Source organism: Coloeus monedula (assembly GCF_965178545.1).
Source record: "Coloeus monedula genome assembly, chromosome: 5".
Taxonomy (NCBI): Eukaryota; Metazoa; Chordata; class Aves; order Passeriformes; family Corvidae; genus Coloeus; species Coloeus monedula.
Genome location: NC_138785.1, coordinates 47,432,061 through 47,453,610, shown reverse-complemented (window position 1 = coordinate 47,453,610; position 21,550 = coordinate 47,432,061). Strand labels below are relative to the sequence as shown.

General features: G+C 41.0%; 2 protein-coding genes across 7 annotated transcripts in view; one reads left to right on the top strand and one right to left on the bottom strand.

The window, feature by feature from the left end:
* Positions 1-514: 514 nt before the first annotated feature.
* TMEM165 (transmembrane protein 165) lies at positions 515-12,219 on the top strand (the record flags this gene model as incomplete). Its single annotated transcript, XM_082281633.1, has 6 exons — positions 515-697; positions 2,327-2,552; positions 4,920-5,095; positions 5,701-5,883; positions 7,990-8,095; positions 9,348-12,219. The coding sequence occupies 6 exons, from the start codon at positions 515-517 to the stop codon at positions 9,422-9,424; spliced, it is 951 nt and encodes a 316-aa protein (XP_082137759.1). The 3' UTR covers positions 9,425-12,219.
* A 1,583-nt stretch (positions 12,220-13,802) lies between these two features.
* The window catches only part of CLOCK (clock circadian regulator), a 68,769-nt gene continuing 61,021 nt past the window's right edge, over positions 13,803-21,550 (bottom strand). For all 6 annotated transcript variants that reach the window (XM_082282076.1, XM_082282080.1, XM_082282079.1 and 3 more), the window contains one exon: positions 13,803-19,773. In XM_082282076.1, coding sequence (XP_082138202.1) covers positions 19,597-19,773 — 177 coding nt within the window. In that variant the 3' untranslated portion in view covers positions 13,803-19,596. The remainder of the gene's footprint in view (positions 19,774-21,550) is intronic.

The window sequence follows — 21,550 nt, the reverse complement described above, 5'->3', positions numbered from 1 at the left end:
CAGCCTGGCCCGTTCTGCGATTCCGTGCTCGGGGCGCACGGCCCTGCGGGGGTCACGCATACCCGAAGCGCTGCTGTGCACTTGGCCATCAGTGAAGCCGAGACGTGTTCGGGCCGTTTCTATGCGGATTGTTTTGCCGCCTGACGCAGCCGCTCCCTGTCCCTCCCGCTGTGCCCTTTCCCTGCCCGCAAGCAACTCCGAACGGGGAAATGACGCGCTTGGACTCGCCCGCTCCCCGGGAACGCCGCACAGCCACCTTTGCCCGTCCCCTCGCGACGCCGGGAGCCGGAGGAGGGGGTGGCAACCCAGGCCGGGATCTCGCCCCGAGCGCTGCGGGGCCACCCCGCGACCCCCAGGACACAGCGGCGGCTCCCCCCGGCGGGGCGGGGCGGGGGGCGGGACGTCCGCGCGCGGCAGGAAGCGGGTGGGGGCGGCGGCGGGGCCGCGGCGCGGGCGGTGACGCGGCTCTCCTAACCGGGGCTCGCGCCGCCCCCCAGCTCCGTGCTCGGCCGCCATGGGGTCCCCGCCGCCGCCGCCGCCGCTGCCGCCGCTCCCGCGGGCCGCCGCACTGCTGCTGGCGGCCGCCCTGCTGCTGGCGGCCCCGGCGCGGCTCCGCGCCGCTCCCGAGGAAGAGCCCGGTAGGAAGAAGGAGCCGCCGCCACCGCCGGCGGCGCAGGGAGCGGAACCGCGGGCTGAGGTGAGGCGGGGACGGGCCGCGCCGGCTGCCCGCGCTGTGCCCGCCGCGGCAGCTCTCGGCCGGCGTCGCGCCGCGCCGTCCGGAGGCCATGGAGTTCCGAAATTCCCCGCTTTTAGCAGAAAAAAGGAGGGCTGCAGGACCACCGCATCCTCCCCTTTTTTTGCTAAAAGAGGGATATCTAGGTCCGGCATGGGAAGGGGTCAGCGCTCTCTTTCCCCCGCAGAAGCAGCTGAAAGCAGGCTTTGTTGCTACTCCGAGCCTGCCGGGTTTTTTTCCCGTCAACATTTAATATCAATTTCTTTGCGTTAAAACTTGTTAAACAGTGTTCTCGGTGAGGGGATTCTAGTGCCACTGATCACACAGAGGTATGGAAGAATTACTGGCATGTGGCTTGGTGTAGCACATCGAGCACGCCAGATGGTCACATACCCGAACCAGAAAACAGAGTGCTGAAAAAGGTGAAGGAGCTCTGGGAAGTCACAGTGTGTCACACAGAGCGTGGGAGCTTCTAAATATCAACACCAAAAAACTTGGAGCACTGCTGAAAGTGGAATGCTGGGAAGCCGTCATGTCAAAACACGCTGCGGGGCTGTCTCTGCTGGTGGATGTGCTGGAACAAGCTTTCTCAGCCATGCCTGGTGAAGGATGTGAACACCGACACAGAGATCTTGTGCCTTGCTTTTGATCGTAGATACCTTACTGTGTGTAGAAGTGAACACTTCGGTGAGTGGGTGGGAACTGGAGTGTGCTTGTCTGGTTTCACCACTGCAGAGTCTTAAAGTTAGTTTTCAACAACCACAGAGCAAGTGCAGAAAAAGCTGATGAAAACTTGCACAAAATTTGCCTTGGGCTCAAACTGAAAGAGGAGAAATGTAGGTTAGATATTAGGGAGACATTCTTTCATGTGAGAGGGGTTAGGTGCTGGTACTGGTTGCCCAGAGAAATTTTGGATGCCCCATTCCTGGGAATGTTCACGGCCAGGTTGGATGGAGCTCTGAGCAATCTGGTCTAGTGAAAACGTTCCTGCCCATTGCAGGGATCATAAAACTAGATGATTGCTAAAGACCCTTCCAACCCAACCCAACCCATTCTGTGAATCTATAACATTTTAAGGCATCTGAGATGCAAAGATTTTGCAAGGGAAGAAAATGATCCTGACCATTTTTGAACGGGCTTCTTACTTTCCTAAGGTATCATAGTCACCCAGTTCTATTTTGAAGCACTTACTAATACTTATATCAGAAAACTGTTTAAGGTTAAGGTCATAAAGTAGGTAAGTATTTTAAAGATTGCAGTATTAGACCTGAGCTGACCATGTTTTGTTGTAATGGTGGTTCTCATGTTCTGGTAAATAGTGTGTAGAGTGAAGTAATGTTTTCGTAATCAGCAGGATCTGGTCCTCTTGCTAAGTGCCTAACTGGCAATTTGAGGTAGGTGGCAGCCAGGAACTAGTTAACAATCATTAATGAGCATGAGAGGTACTTAAAATGTCACTCTACACAGTATGGTATGACAGGAGAAATACAAGGCTCTGTACTTCTGTCTCCTAAGTGTTAAAGCCTAATTGATGAGTGTTTAGGATTTGTTTTGGTTTTTTCTCTCCCCCCTCCCCCCCCCCCCTTCTTACAGAAAGGCTCCTCACTAGTTGCTCCAGTCCACATTGTCAGTGAAGAGTCAGCTGACAAGACTAATTTGGGCTTTATTCATGCCTTTGTGGCTGCTATATCGGTCATCATCGTGTCAGAGCTGGGGGACAAGACCTTCTTCATCGCAGCCATCATGGCCATGCGGTACAACCGTCTGACTGTACTGGCTGGTGCTATGCTTGCCCTGGGACTGATGACATGTTTATCAGGTTAGCAGTCTGTTTTTTCCTTTTTGTTTTCTCTCTTAAGAAGTGACGGGTATGTATTTATCAAAAAACCTTATTTGGAATGCACATAGTACATCCATGCAGTTTTCTCTTTTGTGGAGAGTGTGAAGCTTTTCCTGTGGAGCATGGAATCTCAGATGGAATATTTAGGCTTTTGGCTCTAATGAAGTTGTTGTGTTCCCTAGGCTTCAACAGGAGTTTAAGGAAGGGGAATGAGATGGAGAGCCTAAGCACTTTGTTTGATTTTTGGACCCCTGGTTTCCTTTTTTTTTTTTTTTTTGCTCCTGCCGAATTAGTGTGCCTGAAGGGAATGTGGGAGTGGCTTCTGTTTTTCCTCCTAAGGCAAAAGATTCTTTATATGATGACACATTTTCCTCATCTGACTTGTATTCCTGCACACGTAGCTGTTTGGATTTGTGCTGGGAACTGCATAAGTGGAAGATGAAGGGGAGGGAGTAGGAAGTAAGGTATCAGGTGGCACTTGAGGAACCTGTAGCTGTGGGCACTTATGTAGCTGTGATTGTAAAATGGAGCAGCCTTCAGGTACATCAGATGCAGCACAGAGTTTGTCTGTGTGCTCATTTCTTACCACGCCCATGTCAGAAATACTTGAAATAGTGGTGATTGGTGTATACCCACTGGAGACAGCCAGTTCACTGGCTCAGGCTGCTTGGCAAGGGTTTCTGTGAATGGTTTCTGGGTGTGTAGCTGTTGCTGTGTACACTGCTGCGATTATTGCAGTTTTAGTTAGAGCAGTTTCCACTTGCATTGTGTGTAGTTTCTCCTGCCCATTATGGCTCTCTTCTTCTATACAAATTCTTTCTTCAAATCTTTCTGGATGCTTTCTCATAAAAGCTTCCTTTTCTGCTTTTATCCCTCAGTTTAGAGGTTCCCAATTATTTCTTCCCTTTTCAGAAAGGAACTTGTTTTGTTGTTGGGTTCTTCCTCCCCCACACCCTTTCCTTCTCCTATCTCTTGCCCTTGTTTTATACAAGCTGAGTTTGGAAATTCCTGGGGGGTTTGCCCACCTTAATTTCATGAAGACATGCTCATTTAAACTCATTAGTTCCAAGTAATCTACTTGAGATATTTTTTCAAGCTGTGCTTGACTAAATAAGCTGTCTTGCAGTTCTGATTATTTCACTGTCTATGCTTATATATGTAATAAATGCTAAGAAAAAGATAGCTATTTTTTGTCTAGCTTTCTTGCATTGTTTTACTGTAGTATTTTCAGTCTTTTTAAAGAAGTTTACTTTAACTCCTGGTTAATTTAGCTGTGCAAATAGTACTGCTATTCATGTAGGTATGTGCTGTGTTTATAAGCGTGATTAATTTTGGTCTCATATTCTTACTTCTGGTAGTGGCAGTGCAGAGTTATTTCTAGATCATGTAGTGACTTCTGAGTGTATTTTTTAACTAAGAAGGTGTGTACAAGAAAGCGCACATGGTAATATGCTTTCTTTTAGCTGATTGCATGTGGAGTAAAACAGCAGAAATACTTGTGAGTTCATGGTCCAAGCAACCTTGAATATAAGGTGTAGACTTTTAATTTCTTCCCATTTATATAGGCCTTTTTGTGTCAAAAAATGCTAAGTGGTCTTACTTTGTGAAAAGTAGGTACTCTGTCCTGGATACATATTTCTTATTTAAGAACTAGTTTTGGCTTAGTTTGATCAACTTCAATACTTCTAAAAGATGCACTGTGGAGGTTGCTTTTCCATCTCTAAGTGGGATTTGCCTTTGAAATAAAGAAAGATCAAAGTTAGTCACATTGTGTGTATGGGGGGATGAGGGAAATAGTAATGTGCACTTGGCAAAGGAAGACAGACATGGATTCACCCAGCTGGATGGTTTGTAGATATGCCTGATAGATTTAACTTGTTGATGATCTTATTCTAACTTTATCTGATAAATGAAATTATTGGAAAGAGATGTTATCCAATATGTAAATGGAATTAACTGGGGTACAGTGTGACTAATCTAACACAATTACAGATGGTAGTTTCATGGTGTGCATGGAGAAAGGCAGGACTGGATAGACCTTGATGGGAAAGATAATGTTGTTTGGACTGGCTCTCAGGAACAACAGCACCCTAACTTTGGCTGGAGTGCGTTGTCTGCATCTTAGTGGACTTCAGCCTCTGGCATGACTGGTAATGGTTGGAGCGCCTAGCGTGTTATCTTCCAAAAACTTAGAAAATTATACAAAAATAACAAAAGACGCAATATTTATTTATCAGTGGATATTTGGATTTCAGACTTTGCTAGCAAGCATTTCTTAGAATGTGGGAAAAACAACTATGATCCTCATGCTTATTTTTTTAAATGACACATTTGTTTTCTTTTCAGTTTTGTTTGGCTATGCCACCACAGTTATTCCTCGTGTGTACACGTACTATGTGTCTACAGCACTGTTTGCGATCTTTGGCATCCGAATGCTACGGGAAGGCTTGAAAATGAGTCCAGATGAGGGTCAGGAAGAGCTGGAGGAAGTTCAAGCAGAAATTAAAAAAAAAGATGAGGAAGTAAGTAATAAAATTGCTGTTGGTTACAGCTGGTGGAAGAATTACAGCTGTGAAGCTGCAGAACAGCACTGTCATGTTTGGGGTGTTGAGCTGTGTCTGTGATTGGTAATCTGACACAGAAAATGTGTGGTAGATAGGACAGAAGATGCCCCTGGAGGCTCTTTTAGCAGGTGATTCCAGTCCTGTGGCAAGCCTGGCTTCTTAGGACAGAAGGGACCTTCTGCTTAGTGTGGGTGTTCTTGAGGTGTTTTTAATGCATTACTAGTAGAGGACACCGACAGTTTATTCTTGGCTCTACTTCTATTTCTTTTTATGGTCAGACGCTTTATTTGTAAGCAGTACAAGATGGACATTAATCAGAGGTTAGAGCTGATTACAACTATATATGTGTGTGTATTTACACATACATGCACGCATATACTTAGCATTTTTTTTGCAATTGTGACTGTATAAATAATATGTTGATAATGCAGCAGTCAGTGGCTAACAACATTCTAGAAACTAAATGTCTAGCTGTATTGTTAAGTGTTTCATTTGGGTTGTTCAGATGACATTTTTAATTTTATGGTTATTACTTTTTTTTTTTTTCCCCTTGACCTCCACAGCTTCAGAGAACTAAACTGTTAAATGGGCCAGGAGATGTGGAATCTGGGCCAGGCACCACTATACCTCAGAAGAAGTGGCTGCACTTTATTTCTCCAATCTTTGTTCAAGCTTTTACTTTAACGTTTTTAGCAGAGTGGGGCGATCGTTCCCAATTAACAACCATAGTCTTGGCTGCCAGAGAGGTGAGTGTTGCAGAATCCCTGCTGTTCTTTTGCCTTCTTTGGGTTGCCCTTAGAGAGGTATGAGGCAAAATACTTTTGGGAGGTATCAGATTCATACCTGCTGCCTTGATGTGGCTTAGTGTGTGTCAAGACCTGACAAGAAGGGCACTGAAGCTCTGTAGAGTATTAAAACTACTGTTACATGATTGGACTGCACTGGCATTTCTAGAAATAGCTGCTTTATATCATGCAGCCGAAATCAACTGGATTTTGTTACAGTGTTGAGAGATGCTACAGAACAGATGTTTCTTTGCTCTGTGCAGTCATTAAGTTTTAACTGGGTAACTTTAAAAGATAGTTCCATTCCATCGAACTTAAAACTGTTAGATACCTCAGATACCTCTTGTTAAAATATGAGTTCATATGGTACAGTGTATAGAAGGACAATAAACTCTAAACTGCTGGGCACTAAGTAATGCTGTAAATTAAATTACATTCATTGTGATGATTAGACTGTACGTAACTGTATTATATTTTAGGAAGATGAAGGCTTATAGTCAAGCTTTTAATAAACATAAGTAACTTGCCTGTGCTCTTTCATGCACTGAGATAATTTACATTTCTTTCCCTAGGACTCATGCTTCTTTTCAGGTGCACTTTCAAACATTCCCTAGGGATAAATCAGGGCTGTGTAATGAAGGAGGCTGTAATCTGCAGGAGCCTCTTGTCTCCATTACAGTGTAGGGAAGATGTTTAGAGCTAGTAGCAGGAGAGGATGATCTCATTGTTCAGGCAGTTACACGCCATCTTGGAAAAAAAGGAAGCCCTATAGCCTCTGCCCAATTTGCTGGGCAGGTTGCTTAAGCCCATCATTTCATGGGGGATTGTTGGCTTCTGGTTTGCATTTCCTAAGTGTCCCATTAGGAAGTGTCTGTCATACTCTTTGGTCTGGTTTGTGAAGTGCTGAGCATTGCAGTTAAAGCTTGTGGGCTGTCATACCTGTAGAATATGAAATGTTCATAAGAGTGCTACCAAACAAATGCTACAAAAACTTAATTTAAGGTATCTTGATACTGGCTTTCAAAATCAGTGAATAATTATGATGGAATGGGGGGATGAGATCCACCTTCTGCCAGTGAGGGCTGTATAGGTAATTGCTGGCTGCAGGGATATCCAGAGACTCTGGGTCCTGAGGCCCTGTTTGTTCTGCTGGCCCAGCCCTGCTTCTTCCTGCACTTCTTGGTGCTTTCCAACCTGCCAAGTGCTTGGTGGTCACTACCTTTTCTTACTGGCTTGTGGTTTTGGTTCTTTTGGGCCAGTGAGTGTTGTCTTCAAATGATAGAATTTCTTAGACAGTTTTGCTGTTCGTCTCTTTGAGATTTCATGCATTCCTCAGGTGATGGCAGCAGCTTTTTTTTTTCCTCTTGGAGCTAAGTGTGACATAGAGATGAGCAGAGGACATATGCTGTCCTTAACCATGTCATTTCTAAGGAGATCTGAGAAACCTCTTTATGTAGTACAGTTGTTCACACACTGAGGAGCTGCTTGTTATTCAGTGATGTGAAAAGCTGTTGTTGACAGTAAATTATAAAATAGTTTCTTATCCTCTGGACTTTCATGCTTCCCTCTTTGGATGACGGAGGGGGGCAGAGTGTAGAGCACAAGTGGGTGAAGCAGGGCAAAGAACTTGGAATGTTGTAGCTGCTGAAAGCTTTCATTTGCAGTTCAAGTACTTATTTTTCTCTTTATAGATAGGTTGGTGTTCTTCCAGCTGATGCATATTGTGTTTTTCAACAGCTGCCACCTTCCCTCTAGTGGTTGCTTACTGTTTTAACTACAATGGAGCGATTTCTGGATCTATATTTAACAACTTAAAGATGTTGCTTGGCTGAAACATGCTATATGCTCCTATCTTAGGCTGGATTTAAGTCTGTCTCACCAGCTGATGTTCACTATTACTAGTCTTTAAGACAGTGCTGAATGGCAGAACAGAGGAATCACCAGATGTATCCTCCATGCTTGACAGTCTGCAACCAGGGAATCAAAGCACTGCTCCGAGGTTGTTGTAGGACTAACGGGTTTTTAACACTGCTGATTTATCCCTTTGTGCTTTTTTTTCCCCCTCAGGATCCCTATGGTGTGGCAGTAGGAGGAACAGTGGGACATTGCCTATGCACTGGTTTAGCAGTTATTGGAGGGAGAATGATAGCACAAAAAATTTCTGTTAGGACTGGTAAGTGAAAGCTCACTCCAACCAAAAAAATGTAATGCTGGTAGTGTTTGTGGTGTAAAGGGCTGCATGCTTGGGAATGGTGTTTCTCAAAACTTTTGGAAAACCCATAAACTGGTAGTTTGGATTTTTTGGGGACTTTTTTTGAGTCTGTCTTACATCCCACCTTGTTTTGCTTCACTATTAGCTACTCCTTTTAGGAGGAAATACACTATTTTGAATGGTCAGTATTTATTGTTTGACAGTGGATAATAGAAATTCTGTTGCAATTCTGAGTCTAGGCCATCAGGTGAGCAAGAGGACTGCATACTAGTGACTTATACCAGCCATATAAAAGCCTTAAAAGCTACTCTGTGTGGCATAAATGTATTTTTTTTTATCATACCTGCTATCTGCAACAGGCAGGACCAGTAAGGTTACATTGGGTTGTTTGTTTTTGCTTAGCTTGGGTTGCAGCTTGCTTCCACTGTCAGTCCTATGATGTGGGAGATTTCTTGCTCCCAAGAATAATCCTGTGAAGCTGTTTCCTATATATGTTAATTCAGAATATTTATTCTGTAGTTGCAGAGGTGGTAAAAAAACCCACCTTCGTTGCTTAAAGTGAAACAGGCATGCTGTTGTGTTTGTTTTCCGAGGAAGGTGGTGACAAAATGCTAATCTAACAATGATTTCATATGTGCCAAGCACAGTGTGGATCTTGAGCCACAGGAACAGCCTTAGATTTAAGCAAAGATCCTTCTAGCATGTTAGTTTGTTTAAAGAGTCAGAGAACATATACAGTGGTGCTTTCCCAGAATTCTGTCCCAGCCTCTAGCAGACTGTGGCCATTGCAAGCATTTAATGTTTTTGATACTTTTTCTTTCAATACAGTTGCCTAAAATGTGCAAAAAATGCTAATTATGTCAGTCCCAATTGATGGCTTGCTATGGCATGAGAGTATTCTATCCTATTTTCTGCCCTACAGCCAAATACTCAGCAGCAGTTGTTAACCTAGTTTTATACTGGCTTAAGTAATGAGTAAAACAAAGCTTCCTTCTGTGGACCAGAATATATTCTTGGAGATGCAGTTAGACAGTGGCTTGGCATATGGGCATCCCCATACTGAGCTGGAAACAACATCCACTGCTTGTAGCACAAATTTTTAAGTAAGGTTATTTGGGAATCAGACATTTAAAAAAATAAAGTCTGTAATGTGTCATGGAAGATAATTACTTTTTGATATCTAATTTCATCTTGGTTTGTGTTTCCTTTTCAGTGACAATCATAGGAGGCATTGTCTTCTTAGCATTTGCATTTTCTGCACTATTTATAAGTCCAGACTCTGGTTTTTAAAATTTTTCATTGCTGTAAAAGAACAAGGATTGGAAGCATCAAGCAGTTATCCTTGTGCGTTTTTGTATATAATGTACAGAATTCCAGTTAAACAAGTGCTGAAGATGACACACTGAACTTTTTATAGCGGATGATTCATGGGACTGATGCATTTATGGACAGCTTCTGCAGTGGAGATCTGCTGATTGTCTGGTTTGTTTGTGCTGTGGTGCCTGCTCCCACGGTGGGATTTGAGTGGTTTTCTCACTTGCTGGACCCAGCTCAGCTGAGTTCAAGGATCTACTCTCTGAAGTAATGAGAATTCCTCTTTTCTTCCTCCATTACACACAACCACCTTTCCTGTTTCTTCAAGAGCTGATTCTTCAGGTGTCTTAAAGCAGACTGTGTCTTGTTCCATGTTGCTCAACAGCAGGTGTTAAGGAGAAAACTGCTGGCTCCCACCTCCAAAGATGGTGGTTCCATGGTGCACCTGAGGCTGGATAATCTAACCAACAAGAAAGCTGGGAGCAGTTCCTATGCCATCCAGTGGCTGAGCCAACCAACAGAGAATGTTACAAACTTAATTTAGAGGGAAAACTTCTTAATCAGGGATTTTTATCAGGAAATTGATGTGGGGTGATTAACAACCTACTGTGTTCAATATGCAATCTGCCTGGAGCTAGTATTATTCGACTTTTTTTTTCTTTTTTTTTTGATTTTTAAATATTGAGGTATACAGAAAGTAATGAAGTGGTCCAACTTAACCATATTCCATTCCCAGGATTGCACAGTAACAGAATTCTTAGGTTTAGATGTGTTCCTGATTTTTCTTTTTAGGAATAGAAATGTAATCTGGAAGAGTATTAATAAAACATAGTGTCTCCATTTGTATTACTTTCAGTATTGTTTTTGATGGCTGCCAGAATTCCTGCCACAAAGATTTACCTAGTGATAATGTACTTAAGGTGAGGAAAGTTTGCCAAATTTATTTTGGTTACTGATAAATGCCAGTGTTATAAAGACCTTGAAAATGTTGAGTGCTGAAGGTACATGGGTTGCAGAAATACATGCTTATCTCTGCTCTCCAATGGTGATTTGGATTCTGAGCCTGTATAACCCACTAAGAGCTACCTTGTAGCAGTCTTGGAAGATAGAAGACATGGTTTCTAATATAATGAATCTGCCTTTTTTTGAAGCTGAAGTAATATGGAGCATTACAAATTTGACCATTCCATTTGTATATCACAAACAGAGCAGCCCCTAATCCTTCTTTTAGGTGTCTCTTCCCAGAAAACCCCTTAATGCCACATTTCTGAAACTCCTAAGACCATAGCAGTGCAATGCCAGGCATGCACAGTGGTATGAAAACAGGCTGCCATTTCAGGCTCCAGGTCTGCATGTTCACATCTTGGCCCAAAGGAACTGCATTGGTTTGCTGGTGAGATTTTTTTTTGATTGATTTAAGGGTTTTTTTTGTTGTTTTTGTTCTCTTTTGAATCAAACTTTGTAGCCAAAACCTTCTTTCCCACAGTCTGAGGACCCACGCTGCCCATGATGAGTTTCAACTCCTGTAGGGAGTGCATTTGTGGCAGAGGTCATGTTAAAACAGGGCAGGAAGAGGCATCTGCAGGGAAGAGCCTAAACTTCTAACTGTGGGACACCTGCTTGTTGTGTTAATCAGAAGCGGTGCTGCTGTACGTTCACACAGATCTGTCCCAGGTAGCATAACTGTGGTGCCACCTGATTTTTCTTTTTAGGAATAGAAATGTAATTGGGAAAAGACATGGAAATTTTTTACTCAAAAATCCAAAAAGCCAACCCAGTTGGCCATGCTCTAATTGTAGAAGCTTCCCGAAGTTTGTGTGTGCTGCTTAATGCTATTTTTGGTACGAAAAGATAGGATTGTAGGATCAACAGGAGAATGAAGCTCTTTAAGAGGTTGTTTGGAGAGGTGAGTGTGAAGTTGCAGAACAAATCTCTGCAACTTCCACATCTATATTTTACTATTACAGACTTACACAGATGCCCGGTACTGGTTTGGCCTAGTCAAAGCAATGTATTTGGGTGCTCTCAAAGACCAGCTAGGCAGGTTAGTTTGAGTAGTGCTGTTTGGGTAGCTTTTTGATTTTTTTTTTTTTTTTAAGCACAAACCGACTTTTTGGAAGTTTTGCATGAAATCAGATAGCTCATGAAATTACAATGATTGAACGTTGTCAGTGCCTGTTGGAATTTTTCATGGTTTAAAGAACTGAGTTGGGATGCAAGGAAGGACTGTTGAAGGTGATGGAGGGCTCCAGTGACATATTCTTAGTAGTGCTGTGTCTTACTGTGCAGTTTCCCACACAGACTTGGCCTTGTTGCTCCACAGTGTCTCTAAGGACTTGCACCCTGGCCAGCTCTCACCTGTTGGCTGGGTCAGGGTCTGGGATTTTAGCAGTTTTCATCAGCCTTCTTATCATCCTAGCACATTGCCAGTGGAGAGGGGTGTGCTGCTGTTCCGTCTCAAAAATAGCTGGATATTTAGGATACAGGCAATATATAGTGTGTATGGGCATTTTTATATAAGGTAACGAGCTGAAGTTTTGATTGCCACAATCCTGAGCACTTTCTTGTTCTTTTGTAGCTGGAGAATGTGAAATGCAGTGAGTGAGAGCTCAAGTGCTGAAGGGGAAAGGATCTGCCAACTGTTGCATCTGCAACATGGGAAACGGGCAGCTGTCCACCACAGGCTTCCCATCCATCCTGCAGCTCTCCCTGCTGGGGTGAGATGCAGCTGATTTCAGCTGCTACCAAAGGAATCTCGAAAGCAGCATCTAAAGCAGGAATTTACATCTCTGACTGCACATTGCACGCAGCAGAGGTTTCCAAATGCACACTGCCAGCAACTGCTCATTTCCAGGCAATAGAACTAAAATGGAAATGATGGTCAGTTCTACTGGAATGGAAAATTCTCACATCAGTGGAAATGTTTACAATGAGAAAAACTTGTGATTGTTATTTTCAAAAGTGCCTATTCCCAATCCTTAGGTAAAGCCTGTCTCATTACTCTGTATATGGCAAAGTGCAATTAGCAAGGACTAAGATAAATATCTAATCTTCCATCCTGCCAGGACAAAGTTTTTCAAAGGAAACCTGTTGAACTGAAGTACAGTACCAGGTCACGAGCAAGCCTGCTCTTCCTGGGGTAATGCCAGCAGGTGTCTGAGTGCTGGGCTGGTGCCTGGGCTTGTTTTGAGATCTATGAGTCAGACACCAAGTCAGAAAACCAGAAGTGAGAGAGGGGCTGTGTTCCCTGAGCACTGTAAGAGGCAGCCTGCTGCCATACAGGCTCTCCCTCACCTCAGCTGCCCCTCCAGCTCAGGCTGGCTCTGGAACGCTGCCACTGGATTCATGTGAGCGGTTTTAAAACGTATTTCCAGAAAGAGATTGGTAGTTCAGTGTACCTCCGTGTTTGTCCCAGATACTGTATATTAGAAAAAAAAAAAAAAAGATACTGAATCAAGAGGATCAGACTCTTTCATCCTAATACAATCAGAGTTATCCTTAATTTCCAGAGCCATGGAAATAATGATGTAATGGCACTTGCTGTACTGACATGGCATTTTTCCAGAGATGACCGTGGTACGTTACAGCTCCAGGCTCCTGCTAATGTAGATGTACGTTCCCGTAGCATTTCCCACTGATGTGGGCCTGTACTATAGCTGTGGTATCTTTGGGATTACTTCAATTTACTTCCCAAGTGAGAATGTCTGTGCCAAAGGGTCTGACAGTGACAGAGACTGTGTGCTACAAAGAATTCTAGGAAGGCTCTTGCTATTATATGTTACCCTCAAACAGCTGAAATGATCCGGAATTAATATCACTAATGCCTGAGAGTAAGAAGTGCAACTAACCTTTGGATTGCTAATCTTTACAAGTACTTAACAGCTTCATTCTAATATGAGCATGGCTTTTGTTTTCAAGATTGCATGACAGCAAAATGCCATTGAATAGCATTGCTTCAGGTATGGCAGCAGTTGTAATTACCACTCTTTCTCCTGATAAATTTATGGAAAAATACACTCCTATTTCCAAAGTTCAATTTTAAGAAAACTGTCAATTGTGCTTGCTATGTGCTCTCAGTCTTATCACTGATGGGTGGTGACAGTTCTTAATTACAGCTACAGCATTTTTACAGCTGACTTTGTTTCACTCTGGGGCACGGGGGCCTCATGCCATATAGAAGTAATATACAACTTGCACAACTATTTCTCAAAGGCAAATGCTCAATATCTTCCTCTGGGCATCCAGTGTGGTATTCCAGAAAAAAAAAGTACTGCAGACTGTAAAAATGGCTATGTGTATTTATAATTTTCTCCAGGAATTCAGTTTCAATTACAGAATTTTCTTCCCACCCTCCTTTCCTTGAACATTTAATTAATTTTGAATTATTAATGTTTGCACTTTGATCAGTGAAAAAAGGGTCAGACCACCCTGACAGGTTACATATTATCACACAGCTCTCAACAAGTTGTGCTTGCTGCTAAATGCAAGTCTCTGCTTCCTTGCTCAGTGCCACAGCCAACATTTCAGACCACCTCTACTTTAAAAATAGTAAATTTTGACATTTCACCAGCAGAAGAAATAGCCAGGGAGGGGTTTAATTTAAAGAGAGGGGAGTTTTGCCTGTGACAGAAAGTGAGGGAAGGGCTATGCCCATCCAAACACGCTGCAGTGCTGCTCCATCCTTTGGCAAGAACAGGGACTGTAGACAGGAAGGTGTGAAAGCAGTTTTTAAGTTGTGCACACTCAATCCAGTGCTGTGTGCGTAAATTCCAAGGCAGTAAACACACAAATCAGAGGTCTCTAGCCTTTAGAGTGGGGCATCAGTTTATAAAGAGATACAGAGAGAAGACAAGGAAAAAATACAGTATGCATTTTTACTGAAATCTCACAAGTCATTTGTCTGGGTAGGGGAGAGAAGATAAAAGTGACATCAAGCAACTTCTCACAAGTCAGTTCTGTGGGTGGGGGAGAGAGAGTGCCTTTGGTACAGTCGTGGGAAGGGTAAGAGCGCTTCACTGTGAAACTTGGATAAAACTGACATCAAGCAACTCAGAAAAAAAATTTCTATAACCTTAGAAGCTACAGAAAGCAAAATTTTAAATGAGTTACATTTATTCAGTTAAAAAATTGACAGTTAGTAATGGTCACATGAACACCAGGGAACTGTATCTACATTTCCTGACGTCAATATGAACGGCACTAGGGTTTTTCTGTTTGTTTTCTTTTACGTATATAAATCTAATGCCAGTTAAAAAAATACAAAACAAAACTGAAACCCAAGACACTGTGAAATCAACACTGCTTAAAAACTCAAATTTCAATCTGATATATCTGAAAATAAATATTTTTTACCTTTCTTGTTAGAAAAAGACAACTCGCCAACTGCTTTCAAAGCAGTTACATCTTTAAGACCATTCCCAAAAGTGTTTCATAAATAATTACCCATTGATTGATTGTCTATTAATGCAGCATCTCTCAGTCATAGCTGGGGTCTCTGTATTAGGCCATAAAGTATTTTTTTCAGACACAGTGTTTTGTTCCCCCCCCCCTTCCTTTTTATTTATATCTTTGAATATAGCATATCATGCTGGCAAAATTCATGCAGGTGGCATAGCATGAAGTATCACAGAGCTTAAAATCACCTGTTTAAAAAAGAAAAAGACAAGGAATGTAGTGTTAAAAATCATGATCGTGAAAAAGCAACTATCCAGTCTCATGGACAACCAAGTCAATTTCAAATGTTCTCTCACAGTTGTCTCATCTACTATGATTTGTTTAAATATGTCTTTTTTAATCCAAATTCATTTCATTCTTTTCAATTTTTTCCACCAGGGATAAGTAAAAAAATAAAAGGTTAATTATTAAAACTAGTCTCTTTTCCCTTTTAATTAAAATAACCATTTTCCAGCCCTCTGACTGTACATCTAATTTTAATAATTATTTCAAATAGAGAAGCTTATGAATCTGACATGTTTGACATCTCCTGATGCCGTGACATTTAAAACACTCATAACAATACCTGGGTTAAATCTCTGAAAATATAAATGATTCTTGAATCGACTTCTAACATTTGAAAAAGGCCACATCTTTAAACCTTCAGACCATTCTCACACAATTTATAATCCTAAGGGACACTTAGAATTACTGAGCAGGCAAATGAGCCTCCAGATGATTCTCTCTCATAGGCAACTGTGCAACTTAAAAAGCCTCCTTCCAAGGAAGCTATCATCACTAATCCCTTCCCCATGCCATATAAAACACAAAGGCAACTGGTTTTAGAAGCCTTTTTAATCCTGCACTTTGAGCCTCAAAGGATCACCATAAAGAAACATTTTCCAGAAATGTCTCTCTTGACAGTTTTATGTGTTACTCCTTGATGCCCCCACTTTTTAACAGTTTCACTGACTAAAGAAATAAACTGTTTTTCAAATAGTCTTTTCAGTAAAGTGCTTGTTATTACTCAAAAAAATAAAACAACAACAAAAAAAAGAGAAAGTGCTATTTAAGTCTTAAGAGAATTTCTTCCTGTGAAAAACTGCCTGATATATCTTTATTTTATTCATTTTTACATAAAGCTGAAATGAAACCTATTTCTTGTAAGGATACTGGGTTACTAATTTTGGTGTTTGGCAGTAGGCAAGATGCCCACAGAAGGTGGTGACACACTGGAACCGTAGTGCAGAAGGTAAACCTTCTAGATGAAGTGGAAGGCATATGGAGAGTTCCTACTAGAATCCTTTCATATTTATATACAAATATAATATATATTAAATATAATATAAAAATAGCTATATTCTTTTTTCTCTCTGAAGTTATCCCAGACACTTTTCTTCAAAGCCTCACTCACTGCAGACAATGTCTGTCTCCTAAACTGTGCAAATGCTGCCCTTTTCACTCCATTATGTATCACCAGCCCCTTTCTTCACAAATACAATCCTCCCCTTAACAGACTCCTTCCCTTCTGTCAGAGTCCTTCTGTAACATTTCTGCTCCAGAACCTGCAGCATCACAGCATTCACTGTCGTGCTATTTATCAGGATGTTGCAAATAAGTCTGTAGTAAATGAGCTGGGCAGAAGCAAAAGGCTGCTTAAGAAAGAAGCAATGGCCTGATCCTCTTCTCACTAAAACTCAAGGACAGTTGATTCAGCAACAGGGGAAGCTGCAGACCTGTTAAACATACATTTTTCTAGTCACTGCTTGTGAACAAAGCATCTGCATACTTGCACACAATCTGGACCAAGTTCTACACACTTGCTTTTGTAAAGTTTGCCTGATTCACAGCAGGAATTCTTCAAATGTGTGCCATATTGTTCCAGTTCCTTAGAATTTCCCCATCTTCTATCCTTTCTCTGCTAGCTGGCAGTTCTGTAATTGAATGACCTCTCTCTGAGGCTACAAAAAGCTTCTTGATCAAAGCATGCATTTCTATAGTTCCCTTTCAGCAGCCACGCTATCCCATCATCTAATTTCTCTCTCCTAGTTTAGCCTTTTTACTGACAGACCTATAGCAGCACACCCAGAGTATTTGGGAAGGGGGGAATGGGAAGAGAAGTTGAAATGAAGCTTTATATAAAAAGCTGCATCATTAACTGTCTGGCATCTCTAATTTCTGTAATTCTCTGTACAATAGCTTAATACACCTATTTTACCACTATTCAGTAGTTCTAACAGCACTATTAAAGCTCTCCCAGTTTTCGTTTTTAGTGCTATATTTTCATTGTAATTGGTTAAATAAATTTGTATCTAACCTATTTTCCATTAGGAAAAGAAGTGATAGCACAGACCTCTAGTCAACGCAGCTTCATACAGAAACAGGTGGAATGGAGTGGCAGGGATAGCAGAGGGAGGCAGGATTTCTTTATATAGAACTTTACAGAAACAGGTCTCTGACAATTATCCCAGTCTGAAGAATGCCAGAAATCCCTTTAAAGAAGGGAAAGTGTTCCTTGCTATGTTTGGTATTGGCATCTGTTCCTTGCTCCAGGTTGCAATAGGCTTCTTGGAGCAGAGAGCAATCTGATTCTCTTTGGTACTGTGTTTCTCACACTCTCCTTCCTTGTTCACTGCTTGGCTTTTTGGTGCCAAACATTTGCATTATGACTGGGGAATAACAAAGGTCTTATGCTGGGACACGTGCAGAGGCAAAGGCTTGCCCCAAGACGTAACCAACGGCATCAAAGGCTTGGCTAAACTGGTATTACCTCTTGCGGGTTTGGTTCATTCAGTAATACAATCAAACTGTTCCATAGTACAAAATAGACCATCACCATTTGGTTACATTCATTCAACTCCTCCTCACTATTCAAGATTAATCCAGCTTTCTCTCCCTAGCACTAGTTTTAACTGCTTTTACTGTTTTTTGTTCTTAATTAATTATCAGATCTATCAGCATTTATTTATTTTCCTCTGAAGTTCTGGTTGCCACAAACTAGTACCATAAAAGCCTACCAACATTTACTTAAATAGCACATATCTGTTGGAACTTTTTATTTTCTTTATAAAGTGAAGTTGCCTTCTGAAGTCTTAGTTCAGTGATATCTCTTAAATCAATACCTGGTAGTGTTAAACACAATCATGATCTCGCCCAAAACACACTTTAAATGCTTCCGAAAATGATTTAAGAAAAAAAAATCAGCTTATTATTCCTCCTTCCGCAAAAAGAGTCCTGTCTTTTAAGGTTTGCTTTTTTTTTTTTTTTTTTTTAAGAGTATTACCTTAAAGATCTTAGATTTTTTGAGAATCCTCTATTTCTGGCTACTGTCTGAGGGGGAGTACCAGTCAAAAATATTCATGGTCTCAACTCAGACCACTGTTAAAATTAACACAATACAGAAATATCTATGAAGTAGATACACAAGTTTGGTTGACAATGTGCTAAGACTTCAAAATTGAAAATGGTTACAGATTCAAGACATTGTAATTCAAGATGTTCAACATTATCACCTGAATTAAAATCAAGGCACTATGGGTTTTGTTGTTGTTGTTAAAATGACCCTGAATTAGTTCTGACTAATTTTTGAAGGAGAATAAAAAGATTCCAACATGGTTTAACAAGTTACAATTCTCACCACAGAGAAAGTGGTTAAAAAGTGCCCAAAAGGTTATTAAATGTAAATATATTTTTGTGCAAATTACTCCTATAACTGAAACATTCTTGAAAATTACTGTCATTTTTTTTTAAACCTTTTACATAAATATTTCCAACTATGAACTATATCAAAAGATAGCTTTGGGGAATAAAATTCCAAACCATCCGCAAGAAAGCAGTGCAAATTCCTATTTTTCAAATAAAATGATGAATTCATTATGAAATGATGGATGATATTCATGAATCTGAATGTCCTGAACCCTGATGCATGATCACCAGTTCAAACAGCTTCATCAATAATTTAACTTCAAGCAGTCAACTAACCAACACACTATACCTCACCGAACAAACCCTGACATCACGGACAAAGCACAAACAAGAGACTTGTGCCCACAATAAGGGTGAAAATAATGATGCATCATGTTGTAAACAAAAGGGTAGAACAGAGGAAAACATTAGTCTGAGTATGGCGTGAGAATTTAGGGAAACATATTCAAACCTACAAATAACAGATTACACTTTCATGCATCATATAAAATATTTTGCTCTTTCTCCTTTTATGCAGACATATACACAATATTTTACAGCATCTGTACAACAGAGAACTGGATTTCACACAACATTTTCAAAATATTTACTGTCCTGTAATCATCTGAAAAAAAATTAGATGGTTTTTGGACTATATTTCTGGCATTTTTTCCTGCTAATTCAAAACAATTGCTTCATGTCCGTTTTAATACTTTAAAAATGTACAGGATTGATAAAAATACCAATATTTTCAGCATCACTCTCATTTCAGTCACATTTGGAGATTTCACCTGGACAAATTACAACATGGCAGCAAATCCTTTAGAACACAGAAACTGGGGCAACTCTTGAAGTTGGCCATGTCCCCATCATCATCTTGTGGCTTTTCTTAGCAGATTCCAGACGTTAGAAGTAGATCTCAACACCATGGTGTTAGAAAGCCTTCATACTGTTACCTCTGTAGCTTCAGTGCAACTGTTTGTGGGGCAGCCCCTCTTGGCAGTCTGCTTCAAGAAGAGGCAGTGCCCACACTACTGTGGCTGAACTTTGGAAGGATCAGTCATCTTGTCAGTTCTGTGTCGTGACAGCTGCTGCTGCTGAGACTGATGCTGCTGGTGGTGGGACTGAGTGAAAGTGCTTTGTTGTAGTGGGAAAGCAGCAGAGAGAATAAGCTGAGCCGACTGATTTCCATGAAGTAACCTGGATGTCTAAAACACGAAAATAGAAAAAAATTATTTTTCCTGCTGCACTGAGAAACACAGGCCTAGCTGCTTTTTAACTTTTCAAAAGGATTCAATCAAAATAAACTTCGGATTTTGCCAGTTAAGCTGAGCAAACAATGCAAAGATTTGTTCATACTAATACATTTAAGCAGTGCATCTGACCAATTAATAAAGCAGCTGTAATTGGTCTTTCTAATTTCTGTGGTGATAGGTAGGAACACACAGAAATTTGTCTTCATTTCAAACCACAAAAGCATAGCGCATAGTGGGGTGTAAGGAATCTATTTGAGGAAATGCATGGTTGGCACAGATCACATTTATTCCCCATAGACAAAATGCATAGTCAAAGAAAATGCTGCATTTGCAGACCCAAATATTCCCTTTGAAGGAGATTTATTACACTGGAAATGGTACATAGTTTTAATGTTATTCTTCATAGAACAACAACAACAACAAAAAAAAGATTACTGAAGAAAAGCAATGAAGGATGGGTACAAATGCACTAGGACGTCTCAATCCTGAAATGTTCTGCAGCAGAAAGTAAAGTACATCAACTGCTCCACCTACAGAATCAGACTGTAAGATGCCCCAGTGAACAGAAGGCACTTTTGTCCTTTTTAAAGAGTATTTGCTTCACTTTGAAGTCTAGCACTTTAACAGTTTGTATTAAAAACACTAGACTTTTGCCCAGAAAGAAATTCTAGAGTACCTACAAACCTCTTGAGATCTTCGTATTTCACATATCTGTTTGATCAGGATTAAGTCAAACTTGTATAAACTTTTAAATTTAGAAAGAGAGATAGAGACACTACCAACCTGCTAAACAGCACTGTTGTTACAGTATTTATCTGACTTGTCAGAGAACACATTCAAATCTGCACTCTGGTTTGATTCAGTTGAAGTCTCCCACTACATAAAGGAGTGCTGAAATGCTAGTTAAAGAAAATTTTACTCAGCCCTAATCAGAACTGCATCTATTCCCTGTGCCTATAAATGTAGGTTAAGCCTCCAAATACTTACTGCATTTTTATACACTCCACCTCTGCAGAGGATCCCAGATTTAGTGGAAATGGCATACACAGTACGGAACACTTGCAAAGTAAGAGTTTTTAATTATGTATACTCTTAAAGAATAAAAAAGACAAAATAAATTGACTTTCCCAGAGTAGTCAAAACAATGTTAAGAATGTGCACAAACTACATTTGCACTTTAAAAGACTTTACCTTTTTTTGAAGAAGGCAACATCAGAGGCCAAATTAAGATTTTTTGAACCCATGTTTTCTTGGAGGCACTGCTTCTCTAGTGTTCCAGCCACTACACCTCCTTCACCAACTCCAGCTGCTGGGTGACCCACGTGCCAGTAATTAATCAACAAATGCCAACAGATTTTCCCATCAATTCCTTCTACCTTCTATTTCTTTTTGAGAGTTCCCATTTCTAAACTTCTTGAGTTTTTTCTTCCTTCTCTTTTGACCCAATCTCTCTTCCTTCTCCACTACAACAAGGTTCTTCCCTACTCTCTGCTTACAAAGTTACTTGCTGCTCAGCCTCCCCTGTAGCCTAGACAGAATTTCACCCCTCACGTTATTGGGACATGTCTTGCTTTGGGCTGTGTGCTGCTTTCCAGACCATATCATCTCTCATACCTTATTGCATTAATATGTCAGTGCAAAGAAAATGTAAACTGTTTTAAAGGAAATACCTGTTTTTTCATCCGATAGTCAATTAAGAGCAATTCAAAGGGAAAAAGATGTAAGATAG